Genomic DNA, 27,829 nt, shown 5'->3' with positions numbered 1-27,829 from the left:
TTAACTAAAATTTTTGACCACTCTTCTTTTTCAAAATACTCCAGGTATCTCACATTTGAAGGCACCTTCTCCCAACAGCAATTTTAAGATCTCTCCATAGGTGATCAATGGGATTTAGATCCGGACTCATTGCTGACACTTCAGAACTCTCCAGCACTTTGTTTCCATTTCTAGGGGCTTCCAGAAATATGTTTTGGGTCATTGTCCTGCTGGAAGACCCATGACCTAGTACTCAAACTCAGCTCTCTGACACTGGGCACTACATTGTGACCCAAAATCCTTTAGTAATCTTCAGATTTCATGATGCTTAGCACAGAGTCAAGACTCTCAGTGCCAGAGGCAACAAAACAAACCCAAAAAACCTCCACCACATTTGATTGTAGGTACTGTGTTCTTTTGTTTGTAGGCCTCCATTTTCGGTAAACAGTAGAATGATGTGCTTTACCAAAAAGCTCTTAGTCTCATCTGTGCACAAGACGCTTTCCCAGAAGAATTTTGGCTTACTCATGTACATTTTGGCAAAATGCAGTCTAGCATTTTTCTCTCTATTTCAGCAGTGAGGTCCTCCTCATAATGTTTAATTTCATTCAAATGTCAATGGATATTTTTCACAGACACTGATGCCCCTGATTCTGCAGGACAGCTTAAATTTCTTTGGAACTTGATTGGGGCTTATCCACCATCCGGACTATCCTGGTTTTCAACTTTTCATTAATTGTTACCTGCGGTCCACGTCCAGGGAGATTAGCTATAGTGCCAGGGGTTGTAAACTTCTTGATTATGTTGTGTACCGTGGACAAAGGAACATGAAGATCTCTGGAGATAGACTTATAACCTTGAGGTTGTGGATATTGTTCAACAATTTTGTTTCTCAAGTCCTCAGGCAGTTCTCTTCTCTTTTTTGCTCTCAATCCTTAGTGTGGCATAAACAGACACACAATGCAAAGATTGAGGCAACTTCTCCCCTTTTTATCTGGTTTCAGGTGTGATTTTCATATTGCCCACACCCGTTACTTGCCACAGGTGCGTTTGAATGAGAATCACATGATTGAAACAAAATTAATTTTGTCTGGCCCAGTTTTGGGGTTTTGTGCGAAATTATGTCCAATTTGCCTTTTTTTCTGTCTTTTTGTGTTGTTCTAATACACAGAAAGGAAATAAACGTGTATAACAAAACATGTGTAGTGGCAATAATTTTCTTGGAGAAAAACTTATTTTTCTGGAACAATTTCAAGTATGCCAACACTTTTGGACATGACTTTAACCCCTTTCTGCCATCAGACGTACTATCCCGTCCATGTGCCCTGGGACTTATTTCCCAGGGACGGGATAGTACGTCATAGCGATAACGGCGCTCACGTTAACCCCTTGTACACCGTGATCAAACACGATCGCGGTGTACCGGGGGTTAAAAGGAAGCATCGGCAGGGAGGGGGCTCCCTCCGTGTTTCCCTGAGCCCCCCACGGCAGCGCAATGTGCTCTTTCCCTACAGGCCTCCGGATCCAAGATGGCGACGGGGACCTTCGGGGGCCTGTAGGGAGCCGACTTCCTCACTGCCTGCAAAGCGCAGGCATGAGGAAGTCTGCAGCAGTGCCTGTGACAGATCGCTGATCTGTCACAGTGATCTGTGATGTGACAGATCAGCGATCTGTCACAGGACAGTCATGTCCCACCTGGGACAATGTAATAAAGTTAAAAAAAAAAAGTAAAAATAATTTTAAAAAAAAATCGCTAAATTGGTAAAAATACAATAAAAGTACACATATTTGGTATCACCGCATCCGTAACGACCCGCCCTATAAAACTGTCCTACTAGTTAACCCCTTTAGCGAACCCCTTAAAAAATAAAAATAAAAAACGAAGCAAAAAATAATTATTTATTATCATACCACCGAACAAAAAGTGCAATAATGCGCGATCAAAAAGACGCATATAAATATCCATGGTACCGCTGAAAATGTCAGCTTGTCCCGCAAAAAACGAGCCGCCATACAGCGTCATCTGCAAAAAAATAAAAAAAAGTTATAGCTCGCAGAATAAAGCGATGCAAAAATAATTTTTTAGATAAAATTGTTTTCATTGCAGAAAACCGACAAAACATAAAAAAAAAACCCAAATGAGGTATCGCTGTAACCGTACCGACCCGAAGAATAAAAGGGCTTTATCAATTTTACCGCACGAGGAACCGTGAAAACGCACCCCCCCAAAAGAAATTCATGAAACGCTGGTTTTTGTTCATGCTGCGTCCCAAAAATCGGAATAAAAAGCGATGAAAAAATGTCACGTGCCGGAAAATGGTACCAATAAAAATGTCAACTCGTCCCGCAAAGAATAAGACCTCACATGACTCGGTGGGTCAAAATACGGAAAAATTATAGCTCTCAATATGTGGTGATGCAAAAGCTATTTTTACAATAAAAAGCGTCTTTTAGTGTGTGACAGCTGCTAAACATAAAAACCGCCATAAACAGTAAATCAAACCCCCCATTATCACCCCCTTAGTTAGGGAAAAATAATAAAATAAAAATGTATTTATTTCCATTTTCCCGTTAGGGTTAGGGCCAGGGTTAGGGCTCAGATTAGGGTTAGGGGTGTGTTGGCGTTAGGGTTGGAGTTATAATTGGGGGGTTTCCACTGTTTGGGCACATCAGGTGCTCTCCAAATGCAACATGGCGTCTGATCTCAATTCCAGCCAATTCTGCGTTGAAAAAGTCAAATGGTGCTCCTTCCCTTCCAAGCTCTGCCATGCGCCCAAACAGTGTTTTACCCCCACATATAGGGTATCAGCATACTCAGGACAAATTGCAAAACAAATGTCCAGTTTCTCCTGTTACCCTTAGGAAAATAAAAAATTGGGGGCAAAAATATAATTTTTGTGGAAAAAAATGATTTTTTTATTTTCACGCCCAGGCATTATAAACTTCTGTGAAGCACTTGGGGGTTCAAAGTGCTCACCACACATCTAGATAAGTTCTGTGGGGGGTCTAGTTTCCAAAATGGGGTCACTTGTGGGGAGTTTCAATAGTTTAGGTACATCAGGGGCTCTCCAAACGCACATGACACCCGCAGAACAATCCATCAAAGTCTGCAGTCCAAAACGTCACTACTTCCCTTCCGAGCCCCGACGTGTGCCCATACAGTAGTTTTCTCCCACATATGAGGTATCAGGGTACTCAGAACAAATTGGACAACAACTTTTGGGGTCCAATTTCTCCTGTTACCCTTGGGAAAATAAAAAAAATTGGAGACTAATTGATCATGTTTGTGGAAAAAATACGATTTTTTTTATTTTCATGCCTGGGCATTATAAACTTCTGTGAAGCCCTTGGGGGTTCAAAGTGCTCACCACACATCTAGATAAGTTCCTTAGGGGGTCTAGTTTCCAAAATGGGGTCATTTGTGGGGAGTTTCCACTGTTTAGGTACATTAGGGGCTCTCCAAAGGCAACATGACACCTGCGGACCATTCCATCAAAGTCTGCATTCCAAAATGTCACTACTTCCCTTCCGAGCCCCGACGTGTGTCCATACAGTAGTTTTCTCCCACATATGGGGTGTCAGCGTACTCAGGACAAATTGGACAACAACTTTTGGGGTCCAATTTCTCCTGTTACCCTTGGGAAAATAAAAAAAATGGGGACTAAAAGATGATGTTTGTTGAAAAAATACGATATTTTTATTTTCACGCCCGGTCGTTATAAACTTCTGTGAAGCACTGGGGGGTTCAAAGTGCTCACCACACATCTAGATAAGTTCCTTGGGTGGTCTAGTTTCCAAAATGGTGTCATTTGTGGGGGGTATCTACTGTTTTAGTACATCGGGCTTTCCAAACGCGACATGGTGTCCGATCTCAATTCCAGCCAAAAACGTCAAATGGCGCTGCTTCCCTTCCGAGCTCTGCCATGCACCCAAATAGTGGTTTACCCTCACATGTGGGGTATCAGCGCACTCAGGACAAATTGCACAATATCTTTTAGGGTCCTGTTACCCTTGGAAAAATAAGAATTGAGGGTGAAAAGATCATTTTTTGGAAAAAATATGATTTTTTAATTGTACGGCTGTATGTTATAAACTTCTGTGAAGCCCTTGGGGGTTCAAAGCTCTCACCACACATCTAGATAAGTTCCTTGGGTGGTCTAGTTTCCAAAATGGTGTCATTTGTGGGGGGTTTCTACTGTTTTAGTACATCGGGCTTTCCAAACGCGACATGGTGTCCGATCTCAATTCCAGCCAAAAACGTCAAATGGCGCTGCTTCCCTTCCGAGCTCTGCCATGCGCCCAAATAGTCATTTACACCCACATATGGGGTATCAGCATACTCAGGACAAATTGCACAATAACTTTTAGGGTCCTGTTACCCTTGGAAAAATAAAAATTGGGGGTGAAAAGATCATTTTTGTGGAAAAAATATGATTTTTTAATTGTACCGCTGTACGTTATAAACTTCTGTGAAGCCCTTGTGGGTTCAAAGTTCTCACCACATATCTAGATAAGTTCCTTGGGGTGGTCTAGTTTCCAAAATGGGGTCACTTGTGGGGGGTTTCCACTGTTTAGGTACATCAGGGGCTCTCCAAATGCGACATGACGTCCGATCTGAATTCCAGCCAATTTTGCACTGAAAAAGTCAAACGGCGCTCCTTCCCTTCTGAGGTCTGCCATGCGCCGAAACAGTGGTTCCCCCCCACATATCAGGTATCAGCGTACTCAGGACAAATTGCACAATAACTTTTGTAGTCCAATTTCTCCTGTTACCCTTGGTAAAATAAAAAAAAATGAACCTGAAATATTTTTTTTGTGAAAAAAAGTTAAGTTTTTTTTTTTTAAATATTCAAAAAATTCCTGTGACGCACCTAAAGGGTTAATAAACTTCTTGAATGTGGTTTTGAGCACCTAAAAGGGGTGCAGTTTTTAGAATGGTGTCACTTTTGGGTATTTTCTATTATATAGACCCCTCAAAGTGGCTTCAAATGTGATGTGGTCCGTAAAAATAAAATGGTGTTGTAAAAATGAGAAATCGCTGGTCAATTTTTAACCCTTATAACTTCCTAACAAAAAAAAAATTAGGTTCCAAAATTGTGCTGATGTAAAGTAAACATGTGGGAAATGTTATTTATTAAGTTTTTTGTGTGCCGTATCTCTGTGATTTAAGGGCATAAAAATTCAAATTTGGAAAATTGCAAAATTTTCAAAATTTTCGACAAATTTCCGTTTTTTTCATAAATAAACGCAAGTTATATGAATGAAATTTTACCACTATCATGAAGTACAATATATCATGAGAAAACAGTGTCAGAATCACCGGGATCCATGGAAGCGTTTCAGAGTTATAACCTCATAAAGGGACAGTGGTCATGGTCAGAATTGTAAAAATTGGCCCGGTCATGAACGTGCAAACCACCCTTGGGGCTTAAAACACTTAATAGAAATCTGCAACATGGAAAATATACAGGAGGACTTACAAGTGTCGGTGTGAATCTATCTCTCGGGTGAGATAAAACATTTATTAGAAAGCAGCAGCACCAGAGAGGACATTATACATCAGTACTGAGCAACTTAGAGGACAGTATATAGCAGTACTGAGCAGAGTTGACGGTGTATTCAGCACTGGGGTGGGATAAAACGCTTACTAGAAAGTTGCAGCATGAAGGACATTATACTGCAGGACTGAAGAATTTAGCTGTGAATCCAGCACTTTAGTGAGATGAAACACTTTATGGAATCACTCTCCAAGGTAGGTGTTAGGTAGCATTCACATAGGCAGTGCAGTTTTGGGTCAAACACGTTCAGGGTGCATTGCACCAAAACAAACTCAAACATAAATCCCTAACCTTGTCCATGTGCTAACTAAACTGTGCAGACCCTGAATACTTCAGACACTGCTGAGTTAGCCTCGGTTCAGTAAAAAAAAACTGCTTTTGACCATAGCAACCACTGATACTTGCAGTGTGCTGTGTCTGTGCAGACTCTTCTCAGGCTATGTGCCCACGTTGCGTTTAAATCCGGACACTGAAAACCGGACTCCTTCTCAGAAATCGCGCATTTTTTTCCACGATTATGATCGCGATTTTGCCGCGATTTTCGCGTGCGATATTCAAGCACTTTCCAAGCGATTTGAAGCATCGCTTGGAAAGTGATTGACAGGTTGGTCACTCTCGTCAAACATAGTGTTTGACAAGTGTGACCAGGTTTTTACTATTGAGGCCACCTATGCGGCATCAATAGTAAAAGAAAGAATGTAAAAAATAATAAATCGGGGTATATTTACCTTCCGACGTCCCGCGCAGTCTCAGCGACGCTCCCGTTCCCAGCGATGCCTTGCGAGACCTGTGATGACGTTGCTCACGAGACCGCTAGAGTCACGCGAGACTACGTCATTACAGGACCTTGCCGCAAGGCATTACTGGGAACGCTGTGGCCCAGGAAGGCAGCACGGGACGTCGGAAGGTAAATATACCCCGATTTTTTAATTCTTTTTATTACAGGGCTATGGTACCCACGGCCTGGAGGACAGTCTCCTCTCCTCCACACCGTGGGTACCAACCGCACATGAGACGCTTAACTTTGCGCATGGTGGGCATAGCCACATGCGGGAAGTAAGCGATTCTCATGCATTCCTATGGGTGCGGAATCGCGGCAATTCTTTGCGATTCCGCATAAAAGAATGAGCATGCTGCGATTTTTTCCGCGATGCGATTCCGCTGCGGAAAAAAGCGCAGCATTAGCACAGCATGTGCGGAATGCCATAGGAATGAATGGGGTGCGTTCTGTACAAGATTTTTAAACGTTTTTGCGGCGTTTTCGCACCGAAAATCGTGGCAAAAACGCTTAAAAATCGCATCGTGGGCACACAGCCTTAAAGAGATTCTGCCTTGTTTCTTATTTCAACATTAAGAGACATTCAGTCTACTTGGCTTCCCCAGCAGACTGACTTAGATGAACAGCTAAGCCTGGTTATATGCAGGGCTAACCAGGGGCACTAATCAAAGCTAGGATTTAACCCTAGCCTACCTGGCACTGGTACAAACCATCATCCTCTGTCCAAAGCCACCTTTGTTTTAAACTGACCCAAACAGGAGGCTCATGCTTAATGACACAAGGGTAACCTAGTAACATAAAGAACCTGCCTTTACTTTTCCAGTTTCATTAGGTTGCCAAAATATATGGGGAAAGGGCTTCCATTTCTTTGGTTGGTGTGCTTTGTAGTTTACCTCTCCCACTTTGTCCACCACCTTTATAGAACCCCTGCCACTTGGTAAAGAACCTGTTCTCCCCGGTGGCCACTAACACAAGTACCCTATCCCCTAGCTTAAATTGTCTCACTCGGGATGACCCTGTATTTTTCCTCTAGGGCCTTGAGAAAAAATGCAGCCCTGAGCTTGAAACGCGCAGACAGATGTCCTAATTCCCCCCACCACTTCCCTCCTTCTTCCCCTACATTTTTTTCCATTTTAAATGTTACCATCATTAAAAGTCATGTTTTAATCTCATCCTCTCATCAAGAGGATGCTAGAATCCTCATTTTCTCTTTGACTTTGCTACAGCTTTAGCTCATAAGTCCCAGAAGAATGGAAAGTCACGTCTGATGACAATGCAGTAAGTCTTTGACCACTCCCATGAAGGATCCATCATTTGTGCATATGTTGACCTGGGCCACAGGAAAGTTTTTGATGTCTCCGTGGATACACCTAATGTTCACCACCTTTCTGGGGACTGGCAGAGTCCAGGAGATCAGTCACTTGCACCCCATTCACCGTTGCTTGGCACACATGGGGCCCCTCGCCATGATGAGGAACAGTTCTGCAGGCAGGTCAGGCAAAGTAGGCGCAGTGCCAGCCTATGGAGCAGCCCATTGGCTCAAAGGTCAGGGGACAGTTGGCTGATATATGCCCGACACCTCCAACAGATGATCTCACCCCTCATGGGACCTAGGGTGTTCTTAAGAGGTGATCTTGGGCCCCTTCTTCTGTGTATTCCTGACAGGTGAACTCAGGTTCTCTTGACGAGTCAGGGAGTTCTCCACAACCGAGTACCTCTTTACCAGGCCCACCAAGTTATCCGCATTCTCTGGATCTCCCTGGGCAACCTAGTTTGCACCGGCTTCGGGAGTGAGTGAATAAACCGGTCCAACACCACCACTCTTTCCAGCATTTGTGCTGAGGAACAGGTCTCAGGCTGTAACCATGTTTGCACCAGGTGTAACAGGAGGACAGAGGAGAGTTGTCCCTTTGGTAATGCCAGAGGTAGATCTGTTGTGCTCAGACTTCCAGGATGACTCCCAAACGTGACACAATCTCTGCCTCGAGCTTATCATACTCCTTGGCATCCTATAGGGCAAGCTTGTAAGTACACTTTCTGCAATTCCCTTGTAAGATATTGAGCTAGGACCTCTTCCCATTGCTCTGCAAGCAGTTTATCTCTGTCTGCCACCCTTTTAAAAAGAGTCAGGAAAGCCTCAACATCGTTGTACTCCAGAGTCATCTTCTGTAAGACCTGCCATACCATTTGCCTCACCAGGATACCTTCACTTTGGCTGGCAAGTGATGCTGTCGTCTCCCTGTCCTGGATAGTTTCTGCCAAGAGAGCCATCTGATGCTGCTGAAACAGCTGCTGCTTTAACTACTGTTGCTGCATTTGATACTGCTGGATCAGAAGGTTGTTGGTTTCCTGTTGGGTCTAGTGCTGTATCTGCTGCTGCTCTTGCTGCACCTGGTCTACTTGCTTAACAAGTTCCTCCATGCTTTCAGAATGTGATTGACTATGATGTAGCTGCCTTTATCAGGACACTGCAATCAGCTGTGTCCTTTGGGACTTCACGCCCACATTACAGCCACCAATTGTAGGGCTTCACTCACTCTGATAGGCATTAGGCCTTAGGTAGTGTTCACACAGGCAATGCAGTTTTGGTCCAAACAAGTGCAGTTTTTATTGTGTTGCACAGCACCAAAACCACAAAATAATGAGCATAAATTCCTAGCCTTGTACAGGTGCTAACTAAACAGTATACACTTCAGACACTACAGAGCTAGCCCCAGCTTGGTCAAACAAAACTGTTACCATCCATAGCAACCACTAATACTTGCAGTTTGGTGCACACGGCCTGTGGTTATTGTTGTCAGAGAAATTCTGGCTTGTTTCATTCTTCAACTTTAAAACACATCCAGTGTGCTCAGCCTCCCCAGCAGACTGACTCACATAGACTGTGAGACTGTTTATATGGAGTGCTAGCCAGGATGTACTAATCACAGACGGCAGAGCTAGGATTTAACCCAAGGTTACCTAGCATTGCTACAACACTTACTAGAAAACGGAAAGATGGAGGACATTATACAGCAGGATCTAAAAGTGTTGCTGTGAATACATTTTTGGGGTAACAAATGAGAAAACATTTAATAAAACTACAACAGCACCAAGGAGGATATTATACAGCAGTTCTTAGCAGTGTAACTGTGAATCTAAGTCTGGGATGACAAACACTCAGTATAAAGTAGCAACATGGGATTTGTGCGCTTTTGACTTTTTGATTTCTATGCTAAAATATTAGTTTTTTATATTCACTGAAACGGCAACCATTAAATAGTACAAGAAAATAATGTCAGAAACCGGTATTCTGCTTCACATAATGGTATATAGTGTCCTGCAATATTCTGTGTTGCTAGATGTTGCTATTAATGCTACAAAGTATCATTCTGTGTCACAGACTTTAGTTCTGCAGAATGCAGCATGTTCCTGTGTGCAGGACTCTGTACCTTCTTTATATACATTGTGTAAATAGTTCATTCCTCGCAGCTCTTGCTCGGTCCTGATCCTGCACTCTATTCTTTCTCCTCTTATGTCCTCACATTGTAACAGAACTCCTCCTCCTTCGGTTTTCGTGTTAATAGAGTTGGCAGATGAGGTGATTAAACAGAGTTGTGCCCCGGAGCAGCCGCTATCAATCCCGCTCTCTGCCTTGACACAATTGTGCGCTTTGTTTTGCATATAAAATTACTTTAAGTCCTTGAATCGTCCTCATCTGTCAAGTTAATGATGATTCCGTTCAGCCATGTCTTGTCCTGTATTTCTACATAACCAGGCAGATTTGCAGCCCAGCACTCTGTGAAAGTTGGGGGACAACCAATATGGCCCCCATTGCAGCTTTCATGGAGATTCTTTACGTAACATTGGCTGTTTATAGTAAATCACTTGTACGTGACCTTATCTGATCCCACAAATTGTATCTGTTGGGCAGGTGAGGAAGACCCTGGATGCCACCATGCAAACCTTGCAGGACATGTTGACGGTCGAGGACTTTGACGTCTCTGATGCCTTCCAGCACAGTCGTTCCACCGAATCCATCAAATCCGCTGCCTCCGAGACCTACATGAGCAAACTGAACATCTCCAAGAGAAGAGCCAACCAGCAGGAGACAGAGAGCTTCTACTTCTCAGTAAGAGACGCTCGTCTCATTTAATGGCGTCATTTTCACCCAATGCTTTATGGCCCAATGTAATAGATCAATTATAATCCCAAGAAAAATGATATAGTAATGGCCGTGAGGAAGAAGAGAAAATTCAATTCCTCCAGGTCATATGCTGAACACAATTCTAGTTACATAAGCCAGATTGTGCGCCTGCACAATATCACATATCCCAGCGATAATATCCAGCAGTATAATAGAGGAGGTAATGTAATATATTCCCAGATGTGATTCATCCAGAATATTCCAATTTAGGAAGTACGTTCCCGAAGGAAGATACCATGAGATTTATAGGCAATTCCATACAAATTATTATTGACCTGTCTGCAGCAGTAATTATCCTCACATTATACTGTACAAGTACTGTAATACTGCCCCTATATACAAGAATATAATTGTTATAATACTGCCCCTATATACAAGAATAAAACTACTATAATACTGCCCCTATGTACAAGAATATAACTACTATAATACTGCTCCTATGTACAAGAATATAACTACTATAATACTACCCCTTATATGCAAGAATATAACTACTATAATACTGCCCCTATGTACAAGAATATAACTACTATAATACTGCTCCTATGTACAAGAATATAACTACTATAATACTGTCTATATGTACAGGAATATAACTAATATAATACTGCCCCTATGTACACGAATATAGCTACTATAATACTGCCCCTATGTACAAGAATATAACTATTATAATACTGCCCCTATGTACAAGAATATAACTACTATAATACTACCCCTATGTACAAGAATACATCTACTATAATACTGCTCCTATATACAAGAATATAACTACTATAAAACTACTATAATACTGCTCCTATGTACAAGAATATAACTATTATAATACTGTTCCTATGTACAATATTATAACTACTATAATACTGCCCCTATGTACAAGAATATAACTACAATACTGCTCCTATATACAAGAATATAACTACTATAATACTGCTCCTATATACAAGAATATAACTACTATAATACTGCTCCTATATACAAGAATATAACTACTATAATACTGCTCCTATATACAAGAATATAACTACTATAATACTGCCCCTATGTACAAGAATATAACTACTATAATACTGCCCCTATATACAAGAATATAACTACTATAAAACTACTATAATAATGCTCCTATGTACAAGAATATAACTACTATAATACTATTCCTATGCACAATATTATAACTACTATAATGCTGCCCCTATATACAAGAATATAACTACTATAATACTGCCCCTATGTACAAGAATATAACTACTATAATACTGCTCCTATATACAAGAATATAACTACTATAATGCTGCCCCTATATACAAGAATATAACTACTATAATACTGCCCCTATGTACAAGAATATTACTATAATACTGTTCCTATGTACAAGAATATAACTACTATAATACTGCTCCTATATACAAGAATATAACTACTATAATACTGCCCCTATGTACAAGAATATAACTACTATAATACTGCCCCTATATACAAGAATATAACTACTATAATACTGCCCCCTATGTACAAGAATATAACTACTATAATACTGCCCCTATGAACAAGAACATAACTACTATAATACTGCCCCCTGTTGTGAGTTCATTTTCTGGTCTACCAGTTGTGAGCTCTCCTTCCAGGCTCCCTCTGGTGGTAACAGGAGGTAGTGAGGCTGATTTATTCAGTAGAGATCTGCCACCTGATAATGAGGATGACGATTGGACCTCAGGAATCTCAGATTGGATTTAAGACAGCCGACGCCCTACTTTGGTGCTGGTGATTCCTTCTGCTTGTCAGGTCTTGGTTCTCAGCTCTGTTCCAGTCAGCTCAAGCTAAGTTTTCTGCTAATGTTCACACTTGATTTTGTTGTTCTATTCAGTTTTTTGTGTGGTCAGCCAGCCCCGGCTGGGGCTGTGCTGAGTTTCCACTCTTATTTATCTGTATTTGCCAATTTGCTTTTTGTCCCTTATTAGGTAGGCCTCTTTTTGCTCTGACTCAGAATATTTCAGAGTGCTGATATAGTGGGAGAAGTCTAGTGACTTCAGGGTTAATTTTGTTATCAGAAGTGTGGGACATTATTTTGTAGGGTTTTGGGCAGATTGCAGACAGTGTCTTTCCTTTTCTCTCCTCTCTAGTTAGTTTGGGCCCCATGGTTTGCTCAGCCTATTTTCCAGCCTGTGTTTGTGTTTTCATCTTTTCACCGTCAATACATGTGTGGGGGCTGTCTATTCCTTTGGGGTCTGCTCTGGGGCAGTTAGTTTTCCCCTTTTCTTGCTTTAGGCTTATTTAGTCCTCCGGCCGTGACGAGGCGTCTAGGTTCATCGTAGGTACGCTCCACAGCTGCTGCTAGTTGTGTGGTTAGGATCAGGGATCTGCAGTCTGCATAGTTACCAACCTCTCTGGTTTTTCTGGGGCTTAGCTTGTTTTAGGTTTTTTGTCCTCGGTGACCCATTCATAACAGCCCCCTATGTACAAGAATATAACTACTATAATACTGCCCCCTGTGTACAAGAATATAACTACTATAAATACTGCTCCTGTATACAAGAATATAACTACTATAATACTGCTCCTATATACAAGAATATAACTACTATAATACTGCTCCTATATACAAGAATATAACTACTATAATACTGCCTCCTATATACAAGAATATAATTATTATAATGCTGCCCCCTATGTACAAGAAAATAGCTACTATAATACTGCCCCCTATGTACAAGAATATAACTACTATAATACTGCCTACTATGTACAAGAATATAACTACTATAATACTGCTCCTATGTACAAGAATATAACTACTATAATACTGCTCCTATGTACAAGAATATAACTACTACAGTTGTGGCCAATAGTATTGACACCCCTGCAAATCTGTCAGATAATACTCAGTTTCTTCCTGAAAATGATTGCAAACACAAATTCTTTGGTATTATTATCTTCATTTAATTTGTCTTAAATGAAAAAACACAAAAAGAATTGTCCTAAAGCCAAATTGGATATAATTCCACACCAAACATAAAAAAGAGGGTGGACAAAAGTATTGGCATTGTTCGAAAAATCATGTGATGCTTCTCTAATTTGTGTAATTAACAGCACCTGTAACTTACCTGTGGCACCTAACAGGTGTTGGCAATAACTAAATCACACTTGCAGCCAGTTGACATGGATTAAAGTTGACTCAACCTCTGTCCTGTGTCCTTGTGTGTACCACATTGAGCATGGAGAAAAGAAAGAAGACCAAAGAACTGTCTGAGGACTTGAGAAACCAAATTGTGAGGAAGCATGAGCAATCTCAAGGCTACAAGTCCATCTCCAAAGACCTGAACGTTCCTGTGTCTACCGTGCGCAGTGTCATCAAGAAGTTTAAAGCCCATGGCACTGTGGCTAACCTCCCTAGATGTGGACGGAAAAGAAAAATTGACAAGAGACTTCAACGCAAGATTGTGCGGATGTTGGATAAAGAACCTCGACTAACATCCACACAAGTTCAAGCTGCCCTGCAAACCGAGGGTACAACAGTGTCAACCCGTACTATCCGTCGGCGTCTGAATGAAAAGGGACTGTATGGTAGGAGACCCAGGAAGACCCCACTTCTTAAGGTACTGTCACACTTAGCGATGTACCAGCGATCCCGACCAGCGATATGACGCGGTCAGGATCGCTGGTACATCGCTAAGTGGTCGCTAGTGAGCTGCCACACAGGCAGATCTCACCAGCGACATCGCAGGGGTCGGGGGTCGCTACTTACGTGTCAGACGAGGCGATCCTGACGTCCTCCCGCCCGCGTCGCTCGTCGTCACAGCAGGAAGCCCCAGCAGGAAGCTGACGACGAGAAACAGTCCAGGACGTTCTCGCGCGATCAGCGATAACCAGCGGGGTAAGTATCAGACATAGCGATATCGCTAGCAATATCGCTGTAACGTCACAAAAACCAGTGACGTTATAGCGATATTGCTAGCGATATCGCTTAGTGTGACAGGCCCTTTACCCCAAGACATAAAAAAGCCAGGCTGGAGTTTGTCAAAACTTACCTGAAAAAGCCTAAAACATTTTGGAAGAATGTTCTCTGGTCAGATGAGACAAAAGTAGAGTTTTTTGGGCAAAGGCATCAGCATAGAGTTTACAGGAGAAAAAAAGAGGCATTCAAAGAAAAGAACAAGGTCCCTACAGTCAAACATGGCGGAGGTTCCTTGATGTTTTGGGGTTGCTTTGCTGCCTCTGGCACTGGACTGCTTGACCGTGTGCATGGAATTATGAAGTCTGAAGACTACCAACAAATTTTGCAGCATAATGTAGGGCCCAGTGTGAGAAAGCTGGGTCTCCCTCAGAGGTCATGGGTCTTCCAGCAGGACAATGACCCAAAACACACTTCAAAAGCACTAGAAAATGGTTTGAGAGAAAGCACTGGAGACTTCTAAGGTGGCCAGCAATGAGTGCAGACCTGAATCCCATAGAACACCTGTGGCGAGATCTAAAAATGACAGTTTGGAGAAGGCACCTTCTAATATCAGGGACCTGGAGCAGTTTGCCAAATAAGAATGGTCTAAAATTCCAGCAGAGCATTGTAAGAAACTCATTGATGGTTACCGGAAGCGGTTGGTCGCAGTTATTTTGGCTAAAGATTGTGCAACCAAGTATTGGGCTGAGGGTGCCAATACTTTTGTCTGGCCCATTTTTGGAGTTTTGTGTGAAATGATCAATGTTTTGCTTTTTGCTTCATTCTCTTTTGTGTTTTTTCATTTAAGACAAATTAAATGAAGATAATAATACCAAAGAATTTATTTGTGTTTGCAATCATTTTCAGGAAGAAACTGAGTATTATCTGACAGAATTGCAGGGGTGTCGATACTTTTGGCCACAACTGTATAATACTGCCCCCTATGTACAAGAATATAACTACTATAATACTGCTCCCTATGTACAAGAATATAACTACTATAATACTGTTCCTATGTACAAGAATATAACTACTATAATACTGCCCCTATGTACAAGAATATAACTACTATAATACTGCTCCCTATGTACAATAATATAGCTACTATAATATTGCCCCTATGTGCAAGCATATAACTACTATAATACTGCCCTCTATGTATAAGAATATAACTACTATAATACTGCCCCTATGTACAAGAGTATACTATAATACTGCCCCCTATGTACAAGAATATAACTACTATAATACTGCCCCCTATGTACAAGAATATAACTACTAGAATACTGCTCCCTATGTACCAGAGTATAACTACTATAATACTGCACCCTATGTACAAGAATATAACTACTATAATACTGCCCCCTATGTACAAGAATATAACTACTATAATACTGCTCCCCATGTACAAGAATATAACTACTATAATACTGTTCCTATGTACAAGAATATAACTACTATAATACTGCCCCCCTATGTACAAGAATACAACTACTATAATACTGCTCCCTATGTACAAGAATATAACTACTATAATACTGCTCCCTATGTACAAGAATATAACTACTATAATACTGCTCCTATGTACAAGAATATAACTACTATAATACTGTTCATATGTACAATAATATAACTACTATAATACTATATATTTATTTTTATCTTTATTTCAGAAATTTAAGGAATATTTGAATGGTAGTAATCTGATCACCAAGCTACAAGCTAAACATGATCTTCTGAAACAAGCGCTGGGAGAAGGTAAGTGGCATTGAGTTATCTTACACTTGGGGTGACTTTGCCTTTGCAGTATGGTCTTTTATAAATCTTTGTCTTCACCTCTGTACCATATGAATAATGTTTCTTTATTTTTATCAGGGGAGAGAGCAAACTATGGAACCACAAGGTGAGCACTAAATGGACTTCTGGAATTCAATGGCCCCAATGATAAATCAGTGGGATCGGTGTATTATGGATCTGCATAGCGGTAGTGTTCAGTCACCCTCAGATGTGCTGTCATATGTCTTGCCGCAGTTACCCTGGTTTTGGTTGTCTTCTACTTTAATTTAGTTTTGTCCACCTTCTATTATGTTGTTGCCATCCATCGGATTTTGCTATAGTTGTAGTTTGTCTCAGCATTGCTGTAGCCTATCTTTCCATTTTGTAGTAGTCCTGTCTCCAATGTTGTTGCATCACCGTTTTTCTCAGCATTGACACATTATTCCATTTCCCCCAGGCCCCCGAGTCTTCCCCCTAAACCTCAGAAAATGAGGAAGCCCCGACCTCGCTCCCTTTATAGCCACATGCTCTTTAATGGGAATATGGAGCAGTTCATCCAGGTACTGGCGGTCGCTGTGTGGATCGGAGTCTGCTGCTGCGCCTGTGACTCTCTCAGCACGGCTTCCTCCTCACCTACCACTCTGTGTGCTCCTCCTCTCAGCCTCTGTGCCTCCTTTCTAACGCTCTCCTATAGGTTTCTGCTTTTGAGGACATGGGTTAGTTACAACAGTGACATCAATGTCATTTCCCCGTTCCAGACATTTTCCAGAATCTGCTTGTTTTGTGCGGTCCATGGTGATGTGCTGTAATTGCCCATGAGGGCAGCGCAGCTCTCAGATCAGATCTGTACAGAGAGGAGCTGCCGGATGACTGATCTGTGCAAGAAATCCCCAGGAGACGATATAGAAACCCTTCACAATAAGCGATGTCCTCAGCAGAAGAGCTTAGAAATCATTCCCATCATCATTACTAGGTCCCAGGGGATGGGGATGATATGGTTACATTTAGAGATGAGCAAATCGACTTCACGATAATCGAATTCATGTTGAATTTTAGAAAATTCACTGAACCCAGCAATATTGAAAATTTGAACTTCAATTTGCACAAATCGCCAAATCAGAGTCCACCGTAATTTTATATAATGCAGACTATTGCATCAGCCAGATGCAGGTGCAACTGTGCAGGCTTGCCCATAATGCCTTGCAGCTATTACATCACATGGTGCAACACAGCCATTCAGGAGGAATTATCATAGCCTCTATAAAAGCCAAGGCAGGGAATGCAGCAGCATTGTGGGTGAATCTGGATAGTGAGAGGACGTCACAACTCAAACCATAGATATAGGTAGAAAATCCATAAAACACTGTATAAACATTACAGACAGGATGTGACAACACAGCAGTGAAGAATGGTTACCATCTGCTTGGCAGGCACCATCTTGGAGGAGGACATTTATTTTTCTTCTCCAGCAAGATGACGCCGCTTGAGCAACAGAGGCTATTTGATCTCTATTCACACCGATAGCTGCTACTGTGCAGGCACAGAGGGCGCCATTTTCAAATTTCCTTTTTTTTTTCCTTGTTCCATTCAATAAGCAAAAGGGGTTAAGTGCACAGTAAACATGCGATTATGCTGCCACGGCCGCCACCTATCTGCAGAAGCATTTTTTTTTTTTCATTCAGTATGTGCTGGTATTCATTATGCAAACTAGGGGGCAGGTCAGTGAGGGATCAGAGACCTGTCAGCAGTCTCCATTATGAATATCTAATCAGAGTACCACATACACCAACCCCGCCTTAGGCCTCTTTCACACTTCAGTTTTTTGCATCAGTCAAAATCCGCCAAAAGGACGGATGGCGGATCCGTTTTAGTACTGATGACAACGGATGCCACCTGTCCGTTTTTTTTGACGGATCCGACAAATGAAGAATTATAAAGGAATCGCAGGAGAGAGAGATTTTTTTTTTGTCCGGCACCCATAAAGAATTTCGGGTTAAATGAGTGTCTGGAGGATCCGCCAGAGGAAAAAACGTTGCAAGCTCCGTTTTGAAATCTTTGAGGATGGTGACGGACAGCAACTTTTGGCGGATCCTCAAAAAAACGGATGCAACGGACGGCAATCCGTCACAATCCGCCATTAATGGAAGTCAATGGGGAAAAAACGGATCCTCAAAAGAAAATTGAGGATCCGTTTTTTTCAAAACCTGGCGGATTGTGGCGGATTGTGACTGATTGTAAAAAACTGAAGTGTGAAAGAGGCCTTAGGGCACGAGTATATCATTAACGCAAAACTGAAAATAAAGATTAAGAAACAGCAAGACGGATTTCATCAACCAAGGTATCATTTTATTCAGTATAACGGTGCTGACCTGACACTGTGTGTAGGTGACTATGCACAATCCTGCTGACAGGTTCTCTTCAAGGCTATGTTTGCGTTATAGAGTTTGAAAGGGTTGGATACAGTCCTATGAGGTCTCAGAGTGTTGCACGCGTTTTACGGCAAGTGGAGGCTTCTAGTACTTGCGATTCGTAACAAATCTAATTTGTTGGAAATATTTGCATTTGCTGATCACTGGTTATAATTAAATAGGTTTTTCCAGTTAAAGGGGTTGTCCGGGCTTTTCACATAATCTCAGTACATATCTGGGCTGCAGAATTATGACAATAAGTAATTTACTTTCTGTCACTAGTTTACACGGTTTTCTAGATATTCTGAACAGAACGTCCAAGGGGGTGTGTGTTATGGCATTGAAATGAGAACTAGTCGTAACCTCCTACTCTACTCCAAACATGCCCTCTATAGCAACAACCCCACCCTCCATAGCTACAGGCCCTCCCTGTCCACATGAAGCAGCCCTCATCACACAGTAACAAATCCTCCCCCTCTAGCAGCCTCACTGCAGGGAGCAGCTGCTCCTCCCCGAGACACACACTGAACAGTGATCTATGGAAAGTGAAACTAGTGAGGAGTGAAAATCGTCCTGTATTCTGGGCCACTCCATGATTACAATACATAACTCATTATCAGTAATTCCTTCCCTCACTGTCCCAGGCTGCTGGCAGCAGTGAGAACAGACTTGATGGCCAGTGATGGGGGTCTGCAGCTTCTAATCTGCACAGGGGATGGCAGTCACTGATGTAATCTGTTGTGTGACAAAGCCTCTACTGTGTGAATGAGACAGCTCTGTGTCACTGATGTCTTCACACAGCAGCAGATTTGGTGCAGTGTATGTGTGAGCACTGTGTCTCTAATGACACAAATACTGATGGGAGCAGCCTGTCCCAGAATACAGGACGATTTTCCCTCCTCAGAGGGGGAGGATTTGTTACTGTGTGATGAGGGCTGCTTCATGTGGACGGGGAGGGCCTGTAGCTATGGAGGGTGGGGTTGTTGCTATAGAGGGCATGTTTGAAGTAGAGTAAGAGGTTACAACTAGTTCTCATTTCAATGCCATAACACCCCCCCTTGGACGTTCTGTTAAGAATATCTTGAAAACCGTGCAAACTAGTGACAGAAAGTAAATTACTTATTGTCATAATTCTGCAGCCCAGATATGTACTGAGATTATGTGAAAAGCCCGGACAACCCCTTTAAGTGCTGATAATTTGCCCCCTAGTGGAGGGAGTAATGCAATTGCCTTTAAGTGTCTGGGGTTTTCTGACATGTCACCCCTTTAACTACCCAGGAATGTTACCATGTATCAGTGCAAGTAAAATGTATCACAATAAGAGGGTAGGAGAGATTTGTGCTGCGTTGGGTTCGTCACACAGAGATTGGATACAATTATTATTCTTTCAAATAGTTGTAAGATACCCTCAGCTGTGGAAAGAATCTAACAGTAAGGGCCATGGCAGTAGATATCCCCAGTACAATTGGACATATCTGCCCTGCATTCTGCCAGATGCTCTGCTCTGAGATGCTGTTTTTCATGTCATCTACGTCTGGAGCAGTCTCTCAGGAGGACGCCGTGTCTCCACAGCCAGAAAAGCGTCTTGTGCTGTTAACTAGTTAGCCATGCCATGCCTGGCGAATCTTTTCCATTTTTTGCGTTGACTGCCAGATAAGATGGGGCAGCATTTCAGATTTACTACTGAATTCTTTATTTGCACTTGATTCATGTCCATTCATACATGTGTGAGCCAGATAATGGGAAGAGGTTGGTCAGAAACTGCCTGCAGGCTTCCAGCTACGCAGAGTATTTCAGGAGAAGTCTGCTTATATTTTTGGGGCAGTGACCTCTTAGAATGGATAAAAATAGAAGGTCACAGGTGGAGAATTACAAGGAGGATGCAGCTGGGTCTCCCAGCAGTGAGGGATATTTCAGGAGAGGAGGATGGTGATCCTAAAGGTACTATCACACTTAGCGATGTACCAGCGATCCCGACCAGCGATATGACGCGGTCAGGATCGCTGGTACATCGCTAAGTGGTCGCTAGTGAGCTGCCACACAGGCAGATCTCACCAGCGACATCGCTGGGGACGGGGATCGCTACTTACCTGTCACACCAGGCGATCCTGCGTCCTCCCGCCCGGCTCCACGCGTCGCTCATCCTCACAGCAGGAAGCGCCGCAGGAAGGTGACGACGAGAAACTGTCCTGAACGTTCTCGCGCGATCAGCGATAACCAGCGGGGGAGCCGGTCGCTGGTAAGTATCACACACAGAGATATCGCTAGCAATATCGCTATAACGTCACTAGTTATAGCGATATTGCTAGCGATATCTCTTAGTGTGACAGGCCCTTAAAAGAAGTCATAGACTTGGTAAAACCCCCCGGCAGTCTAGTGTGTATGGTCAGCCCAGACAGATGACTGTGAAGGGAGGCAAGGATCCACCATGTCTGATCTCAGACTGATGATCCTTTTTGTTCTCCCTGAGATAAACTGCTGTTAAACATGTCTGATGGCCGTCAGACATCTAATGTGTATGGGAGGAACATGGAGCCAATCATGTCTGCAACAGGGCGAACACGCAGAGCTGCACACAGCCAGTCATGTCTGCAATGGGGCGAACACGCAGAGCGTACACAGAGCCAATCATGTCTGCAATGGGGAGAACACGCAGAGCCGTACGCAGAGCCGTACACAGAGCCAATCATGTCTGCAATGGGGAGAACACGCAGAGCCAATCATGTCTGCAATGGGGAGAACACGCAGAGCCGTACACAGAGCCAATCATGTCTGCAATGGGGAGAACACGCAGAGCCGTACACAGAGCCAATCATGTCTGCAATGGGGAGAACACGCAGAGCCGTACACAGAGCAAATCATGTCTGCAATGGGGAGAACACGCAGAGCCGTACACAGAGCAAATCATGTCTGCAATGGGGAGAACACGCAGAGCCGTACACAGAGCCAATCATGTCTGCAATGGGGAGAACACGCAGAGCCGTACACAGAGCCAATCATGTCTGCAATGGGGAGAACACGCAGAGCCGTACACAGAGCAAATCATGTCTGCAATGGGGAGAACACGCAGAGCCGTACACAGAGCAAATCATGTCTGCAATGGGGAGAACACGCAGAGCTGCACACAGCCAGTCATGTCTGCAATGGGGAGAACATGCAGAGCCGCACACACAGCCAGTCATGTCTGCAATGGGGAGAACACGCAGAGCCGTACACAGAGCCAATCATGTCTGCAATGGGGAGAACACGCAGAGCCGTACACAGAGCCAATCATGTCTGCAATGGGGAGAACACGCAGAGCCGTACACAGAGCCAATCATGTCTGCAATGGGGAGAACACGCAGAGCCGTACACAGAGCAAATCATGTCTGCAATGGGGAGAACACGCAGAGCCGCACACACAGCCAGTCATGTCTGCAATGGGGAGAACACGCAGAGCCGCACACAGCCAGTCATGTCTGCAATGGGGAGAACATGCAGAGCCGCACACACAGCCAGTCATGTCTGCAATGGGGAGAACATGCAGAGCCGCACACACAGCCAGTCATGTCTGCAATGGGGAGAACATGCAGAGCCGCACACACAGCCAGTCATGTCTGCAATGGGGAGAACACGCAGAGCCGCACACAGCCATTCATGTCTGCAATGGGGAGAACACGCAGAGCCGCACACAGCCAGTCATGTCTGCAATGGGGAGAACACGCAAACCCGCACACGGAGCCAGTCATGTCTGCAATGGGGAGAACACGCAGACCCGCACACGGAGCCAGTCATGTCTGCAATTTGTGGTCACAACTGACCTGCTTTTCAATATGGCTGTCTGAGTATTTCAGGAGAGCAGTGCACTGATGCTTAGCCCTATAAAAATGATTGTACCAGACCACCTTGTATACACTTTGTATGACCCTGTGCCTGTTGGGTCCCGGTGCCTTTCGGCCCGCACTGATCATGTGGGGTGGCTATGACCCTTATGTCCTTCTTTTGCTCCTGACTCTGCTGATTTCTCCTTTCTTTGTCTCTGTGCCTGTCGCTGATGAATTTGCTGTGTGTTTGTGTATGTTACTCACATCAGAGGACGGAGGAATACTCGCGCCAGGAACCAGGTATTACTCCATTATTCAGCAATCCCCTGTGATGCGAGAGCTCCCCCCAGACCTGCTGACTGAGAAGGGGGTGACAATAGATGTGGATGTTCTCCCCTGACCTGTGATCTAGTATACTGAGCACGTAGCAGTAATGGCAGCCGGATATATTCTATATGCTAGTGACCCTAATCACATGTATGGGGAGATAAGCTGCTGTCAGACTCCTCAAGTGCCAATTTCCTCTGGAGTAATCTATAGGATCATTCCTGGCCTGTCGGTTCCCCTCTGCCAGGTCCCATAATCACTGGGCGGTCAGACCCTTCCATGCCACGACTTGGCATCATTTTTTATGGCCGGAAGAATCTGATAATATAAGAGCAATTCCACATCAGGACAGAGTATTCCAAGTGAGGAGTGGGCTGACCTTGTGGGAGATGATGGACTGAGAACAATTAGTGTCTCCTCAGTAGCACAGAGTATTTCCGTGTGTTGCTCTATAGCAGCACAGAGCTTTTCTAGTGAGGTGTGTGCAAATCTTATAAGAGGTCAAAAACAGAGGTGTAACCAGCAGCACAGAGTATTTCCGGGCAGGAGGATGCTGGATCTGGATTATGTAATAGAGAACGGCGGGCGACTACTCTACAAGGGATAGGTTCTCATCATGGAGTCTTCAAGATTGACTGACCCATAGTGACCGAAGTTGGATGACCAGAGCTTTTCATCTGTCCACACTTACCCGCTATATGTCTTATCTTCCAGGATTCGGGTCAGGCCATCCCATTAGTGGTTGAGAGCTGCATCCGATACATCAATTTATATGGTGAGTCCGGTGTCCCACATCATGTGTATCAGTGATCTGAGGACATGGAGAGCAAGACGTGTTATGCTGTGTCAGGTGTTCACATACTATTCTCGTACTGGGGTCTTACCCTTGTCTGTAATTTCTGATAATTTAATCGAGAACTGTCTGCTTTGTTCAGGTCTCCAGCAACAAGGAATATTCAGAGTTCCCGGATCTCAAGTTGAAGTGAACGACATCAAGAATTCTTTTGAAAGAGGTGAGTGATGCTGCGGAGATTGATCCATCGACGCCAGACCACCACGACTTCATACGGAAATATCCGACTACCGTATATGTTTGTGTCGTACGATTAGTGTATAGGAAGACAATGAATTGTAATAGTATACAGGCGCTGCATGGACGACTGCAGAGCACAAGTCTCAGGTTTGGGCATTTTTGCGCAGTTCATTGTTATGTAAGTCAGTCTTATTAATTGTATAATAATGGCATAATATATGCTTAGGAATTATATTTTTGCCATTTTCAAGATCTCCACTTGCTTTTGATAACATTCTGGTGCCAAAAAGTATTAAAAAGTTTTGTTACAGTATATAGGACGGTGTGGTTTACAAATTTTTCTCTCCTGACGACAGGAATAGATCTCATATGCGCAGATACAGTGTAACAATCAGATCTGGTGAAGACGGATCAGGTCAGGGCTGGTCTTTATGATCTGGATGGAAACAAATTTAGCTTTCCATTTATCAAGGAAACATCTTAAATAGAATTGCAGTCGTATCTGCTTTTTCTTTATGGCAAAATAAGGAAACTTATTAATAAACTGCAAAGACATGCAGTGAGGATTAGTCTGTAACGTTGCGGTCTGCTACTTGTCAGGAGAGGACCCGCTGGTGGAGGATCACAGCGAGCGGGACATTAACTCTGTGGCCGGGGTCCTGAAGTTGTATTTCCGGGGTCTGGAGAATCCACTCTTTCCCAAGGAAAGGTTTCAAGATTTGATGTCTACGATCAGTGAGTATTGCTGGTGCCGAGGCAGCGCTGTCAGTCATAGGAGTGCAGCCTGTGTATGGAGCCGTACAGACTTCTGTACTCATATCATTTATGGGGCCTGTGGAAGCAGGGAATATACCAGGGGAAGGTGAACATTTGGATTTTTATTCCCTGGGTGCTAACATTTTTCTCATTTTCTTACAGAGATAGAGAACATGTCAGAGCGGGTCCATCATATCCGCCAGATCCTCATCACATTGCCGCGGGCCGTCCTCGTGGTCATGAGATATCTCTTTGCCTTCCTCAACCAGTGAGTCATTAGCAGAAGCGGGTTACTAAAAAAAAAAAGAGGGGTGCAGCAAAAGTAGCAAGTGGAACCAGACCCCAGTGATCACCTGGTCCATAAAGAAATGATGCGGTGGAATATGGAATCATCATATTATACAAATAAATATAATAATACACGTGTATTTATTACATATACACTGGTAAAATCATGGCAAGACAATGGGTGAACGTGACCATGATCAGCATGACGAAGATCTGTGAGTGAACCCTTGGGCCATGTTCACATCTAGTGTAAATCTTGCATTTTCTATAGCGTTTTTTTTTGTGTGTGCAACAAAAATCTGCATTTAACAGTTCATAGAACATTGCACCTTTTTTTGGTGCTTCTTTTCCCCCTATAAACTTCTCTGGGGAGTCGAAACCAGGAATGTATAAATGCAATTGTGTTTTTTAAGTGGAATTTTAAATGCTTAAAATAATGCACCAAAAAACGCATAAAAAAAGGGTGAGGGTATGTGCACACGCTGCGGATTGGGGTGCGGATTTGGCTGCGCGGATTTTGTAAAATCCGCAGGTAAATCTGCAGGACAAAAGACCTGCGGTTTTGCTCTGCGGTTTTTCATCTCCACAGTGGAGGAGATGGCAAACCGCAGCAGAATCCGCAGAAAGAATTGACATGTCAATTCTTTCTGCGGTTTTGAAACTGCAGCAAATCCGTGCGGAAAATTCCGCAGTGTCTGCACAGTGGGTTTTTTTTTTCCTTAGGTTAGAATGCTACTGTACACCGCAGCAAAAACTGCTGCGGATCCGCAGCGGCCAAATCCGCAGCAGAATCCGCAGCGTGTGCACACACCCTAAAACACGTAAAAATGCAATAGAGCAGAAAAACGGATTTTTGTGAGTACTCACCGTAAAATCCTTTTCTCCGAGACGCTCATTGGGGGACACAGAGGCCCACAGTCTCTGTGTCCCCCAATGAGACGAAGGAGAAAAACAGTGATTTCACACAGGGGAACATGGCATAACGGGCTGCAGCAATAAGTTGGAGGTAGTACTGACCGGCAGAGATTAATAAGACAAGGCTGCCCCCTGCTGGTTGAGATATCGGTGAACACGTATTCTTAGACCATGTTCACACAATCAGTATTTGGTCAGTATTTTACATCAGTATCTGTATCCAAAACCAGGAGTGGAGCAATCAGAAGAAAAGTATAATAGAAACACGTCATCACTTCTATATTTATCACCCACTCCTGGTTTTGGCTTACACATACTGATCTAAAATACTGCCCAATACTGAACGTGTGAATGCGACCTAAATCTGAGAGTTTTTCCCTTGTATGTAGCTTATATTCATTATTGATACATTGCTGTTAATCAGTGGTAGCCCCCAACATTTCATACTCCGAGGGGCTGAAGAGCTCAGCTTATTCTTCTGGCGCTTACACAGAGGTGTAAAATCCCATAGACTTTCTATTTTGCCAGTAAATGGCCGTATACTCCTGTATAAGCACATTGGTTCTGTGATAGGCGAGGGTCTCCGGACCTTGTCTTTCACCAGTTAACGGGCTGGAGCATTTGCAAAACTCCAATTATTCACTGTTCTCAATATCTCTGCTTGCGGTTAGTAATTGTGAACATTAATGATTGTGTACACTGGACACAACTGTAACAAACCTTCAGCTGAGAGGAGCATTAGGTCAGGACTGTTTTTTCTGAAAGTTTGGGTTGCGCGGATGATCCCACCTATGATCCTATCCTTCATTCAGTTTATTAGTATGTTATCAGTGGGGTGTAGGGGTATATGACCTTGTGCCTTCAGTAACTTGTGTTTTGTCCAGTTTATCCCAGTACAGCGACGAGAACATGATGGATCCTTACAATCTGGCAATATGCTTTGGCCCCACACTAATGCCAATCCCCGATGGACAAGACCCGGTGTCCTGCCAGGCGCACGTCAATGAGGTCATCAAGACAATCATCGTCAACCATGAATTGATCTTCCCGTCTCAGCGAGAACTGGAGGGGCCGGTGTACGAGAAGTGCATGACAGGAGGCGAGGAATACTGGTGAGCGCCGTCGCCTATATGTAGTCACAGTGACTGTTACGTGTCAGATAATGGTGCATGGCTCCATTCACAGATTGAGGAGCTGTGCAATTGTGAGGACTGAAAACCAAGATATAGCATTCCTCTTATCAGTATGGATTATATGTCAGCCATTGTATAAGGCATTATACATGCCAGGGGTGGACAGAGACAGAACAGGACCCCTGTGCACGGACAGTATGCAGATCCTTTGCAGTCCAATTGTTCGTTATAAAGCACCTATTTATGTGCTACTTTGGAAGTGGCCCTCTTACCTTTTGGGACGCAATAGGTTGTCCGGCCCTGATACAAGCGTATTCATTATTCTGACACTCCTCATACTCATGAGTGCAGAAATTAGAGGGACTGTTCAGGATTCCAAAACCTATTAAATTCCCAGATGTAGCCCCATGCTGATCCGTGTAGGCTTTGCACTCAGTCAAGAGAATAGGACCTCTGGTAATATTGATTTTCTCCATCTAGCGACAGCCCTCACAGTGAGCCTGGTGCAATAGATGAGGCTGACCATGATAACGGCACAGAACCGCACACCAGTGATGAAGGTAGGTTATAAACCTGCTACCTGTAAAACAATAGTCAAAAAAAGCACTGTATTCAAAAATAACTAGAGAAGCCGCAGCTTCAATCCAAAGATTGAGGCACAAATGCCAAAACTATATAAAGGATGGAAAAGCTCCCACAAATATAGTATAAAACAAGAGCACAAATTGGAGCAAAGACAACCATCAATTTTAATCAGACAACCTTTTATTGATCCAAAAATAGTTATACAAATAACATGCCGACAGTATTTGTGTTCCCGTTTTGAGAAAGCGCCTAACGCGAAACGCGTGTCAGGGGGTCTGCAGGGAGGCACACAGACATACCAGTGACCATGGGTAAGCGGCATTTATAATTCTAAGATTGGCACAGGAATTTGGATATTTATGCACATTCACAT

At 43.3% G+C, this 27,829-nt stretch overlaps 2 protein-coding genes across 3 annotated transcripts in view; one reads left to right on the top strand and one right to left on the bottom strand.

The window, feature by feature from the left end:
• The window catches only part of THUMPD3 (THUMP domain 3 tRNA guanosine methyltransferase), a 252,936-nt gene that overhangs the window by 110,162 nt on the left and 114,945 nt on the right, over positions 1–27,829 (bottom strand). The gene's annotated exons all lie outside the window — the stretch shown is intronic.
• SRGAP3 (SLIT-ROBO Rho GTPase activating protein 3) overlaps positions 1–27,829 on the top strand; it is a 106,041-nt gene that overhangs the window by 72,928 nt on the left and 5,284 nt on the right. The window contains exons 9-18 of one of the 2 annotated variants that reach the window (XM_073574933.1): positions 10,229–10,426; positions 16,106–16,190; positions 16,308–16,335; positions 22,689–22,719; positions 23,461–23,521; positions 23,682–23,759; positions 24,380–24,514; positions 24,698–24,803; positions 26,623–26,850; positions 27,352–27,431. In XM_073574933.1, the coding sequence (XP_073431034.1) occupies positions 10,229–10,426; positions 16,106–16,190; positions 16,308–16,335; positions 22,689–22,719; positions 23,461–23,521; positions 23,682–23,759; positions 24,380–24,514; positions 24,698–24,803; positions 26,623–26,850; positions 27,352–27,431 (1,030 nt within the window). Of the gene's footprint in view, positions 1–10,228; positions 10,427–16,105; positions 16,191–16,307; positions 16,336–16,665; positions 16,769–22,688; positions 22,720–23,460; positions 23,522–23,681; positions 23,760–24,379; positions 24,515–24,697; positions 24,804–26,622; positions 26,851–27,351; positions 27,432–27,829 lie in introns of both variants that reach the window. The other variant, XM_073574932.1, reaches the window with a different exon arrangement.

The sequence above is a fragment of the Dendrobates tinctorius genome, unplaced genomic scaffold (assembly GCF_039654945.1).
Source record: "Dendrobates tinctorius isolate UK_male_01 unplaced genomic scaffold, ASM3965494v1 ptg000041l, whole genome shotgun sequence".
Lineage (NCBI taxonomy): Eukaryota > Metazoa > Chordata > Amphibia > Anura > Dendrobatidae > Dendrobates > Dendrobates tinctorius.
The sequence above is the reverse complement of the archived record's forward strand: the minus strand, read 5'-3'. Positions and strand labels throughout refer to the sequence as shown.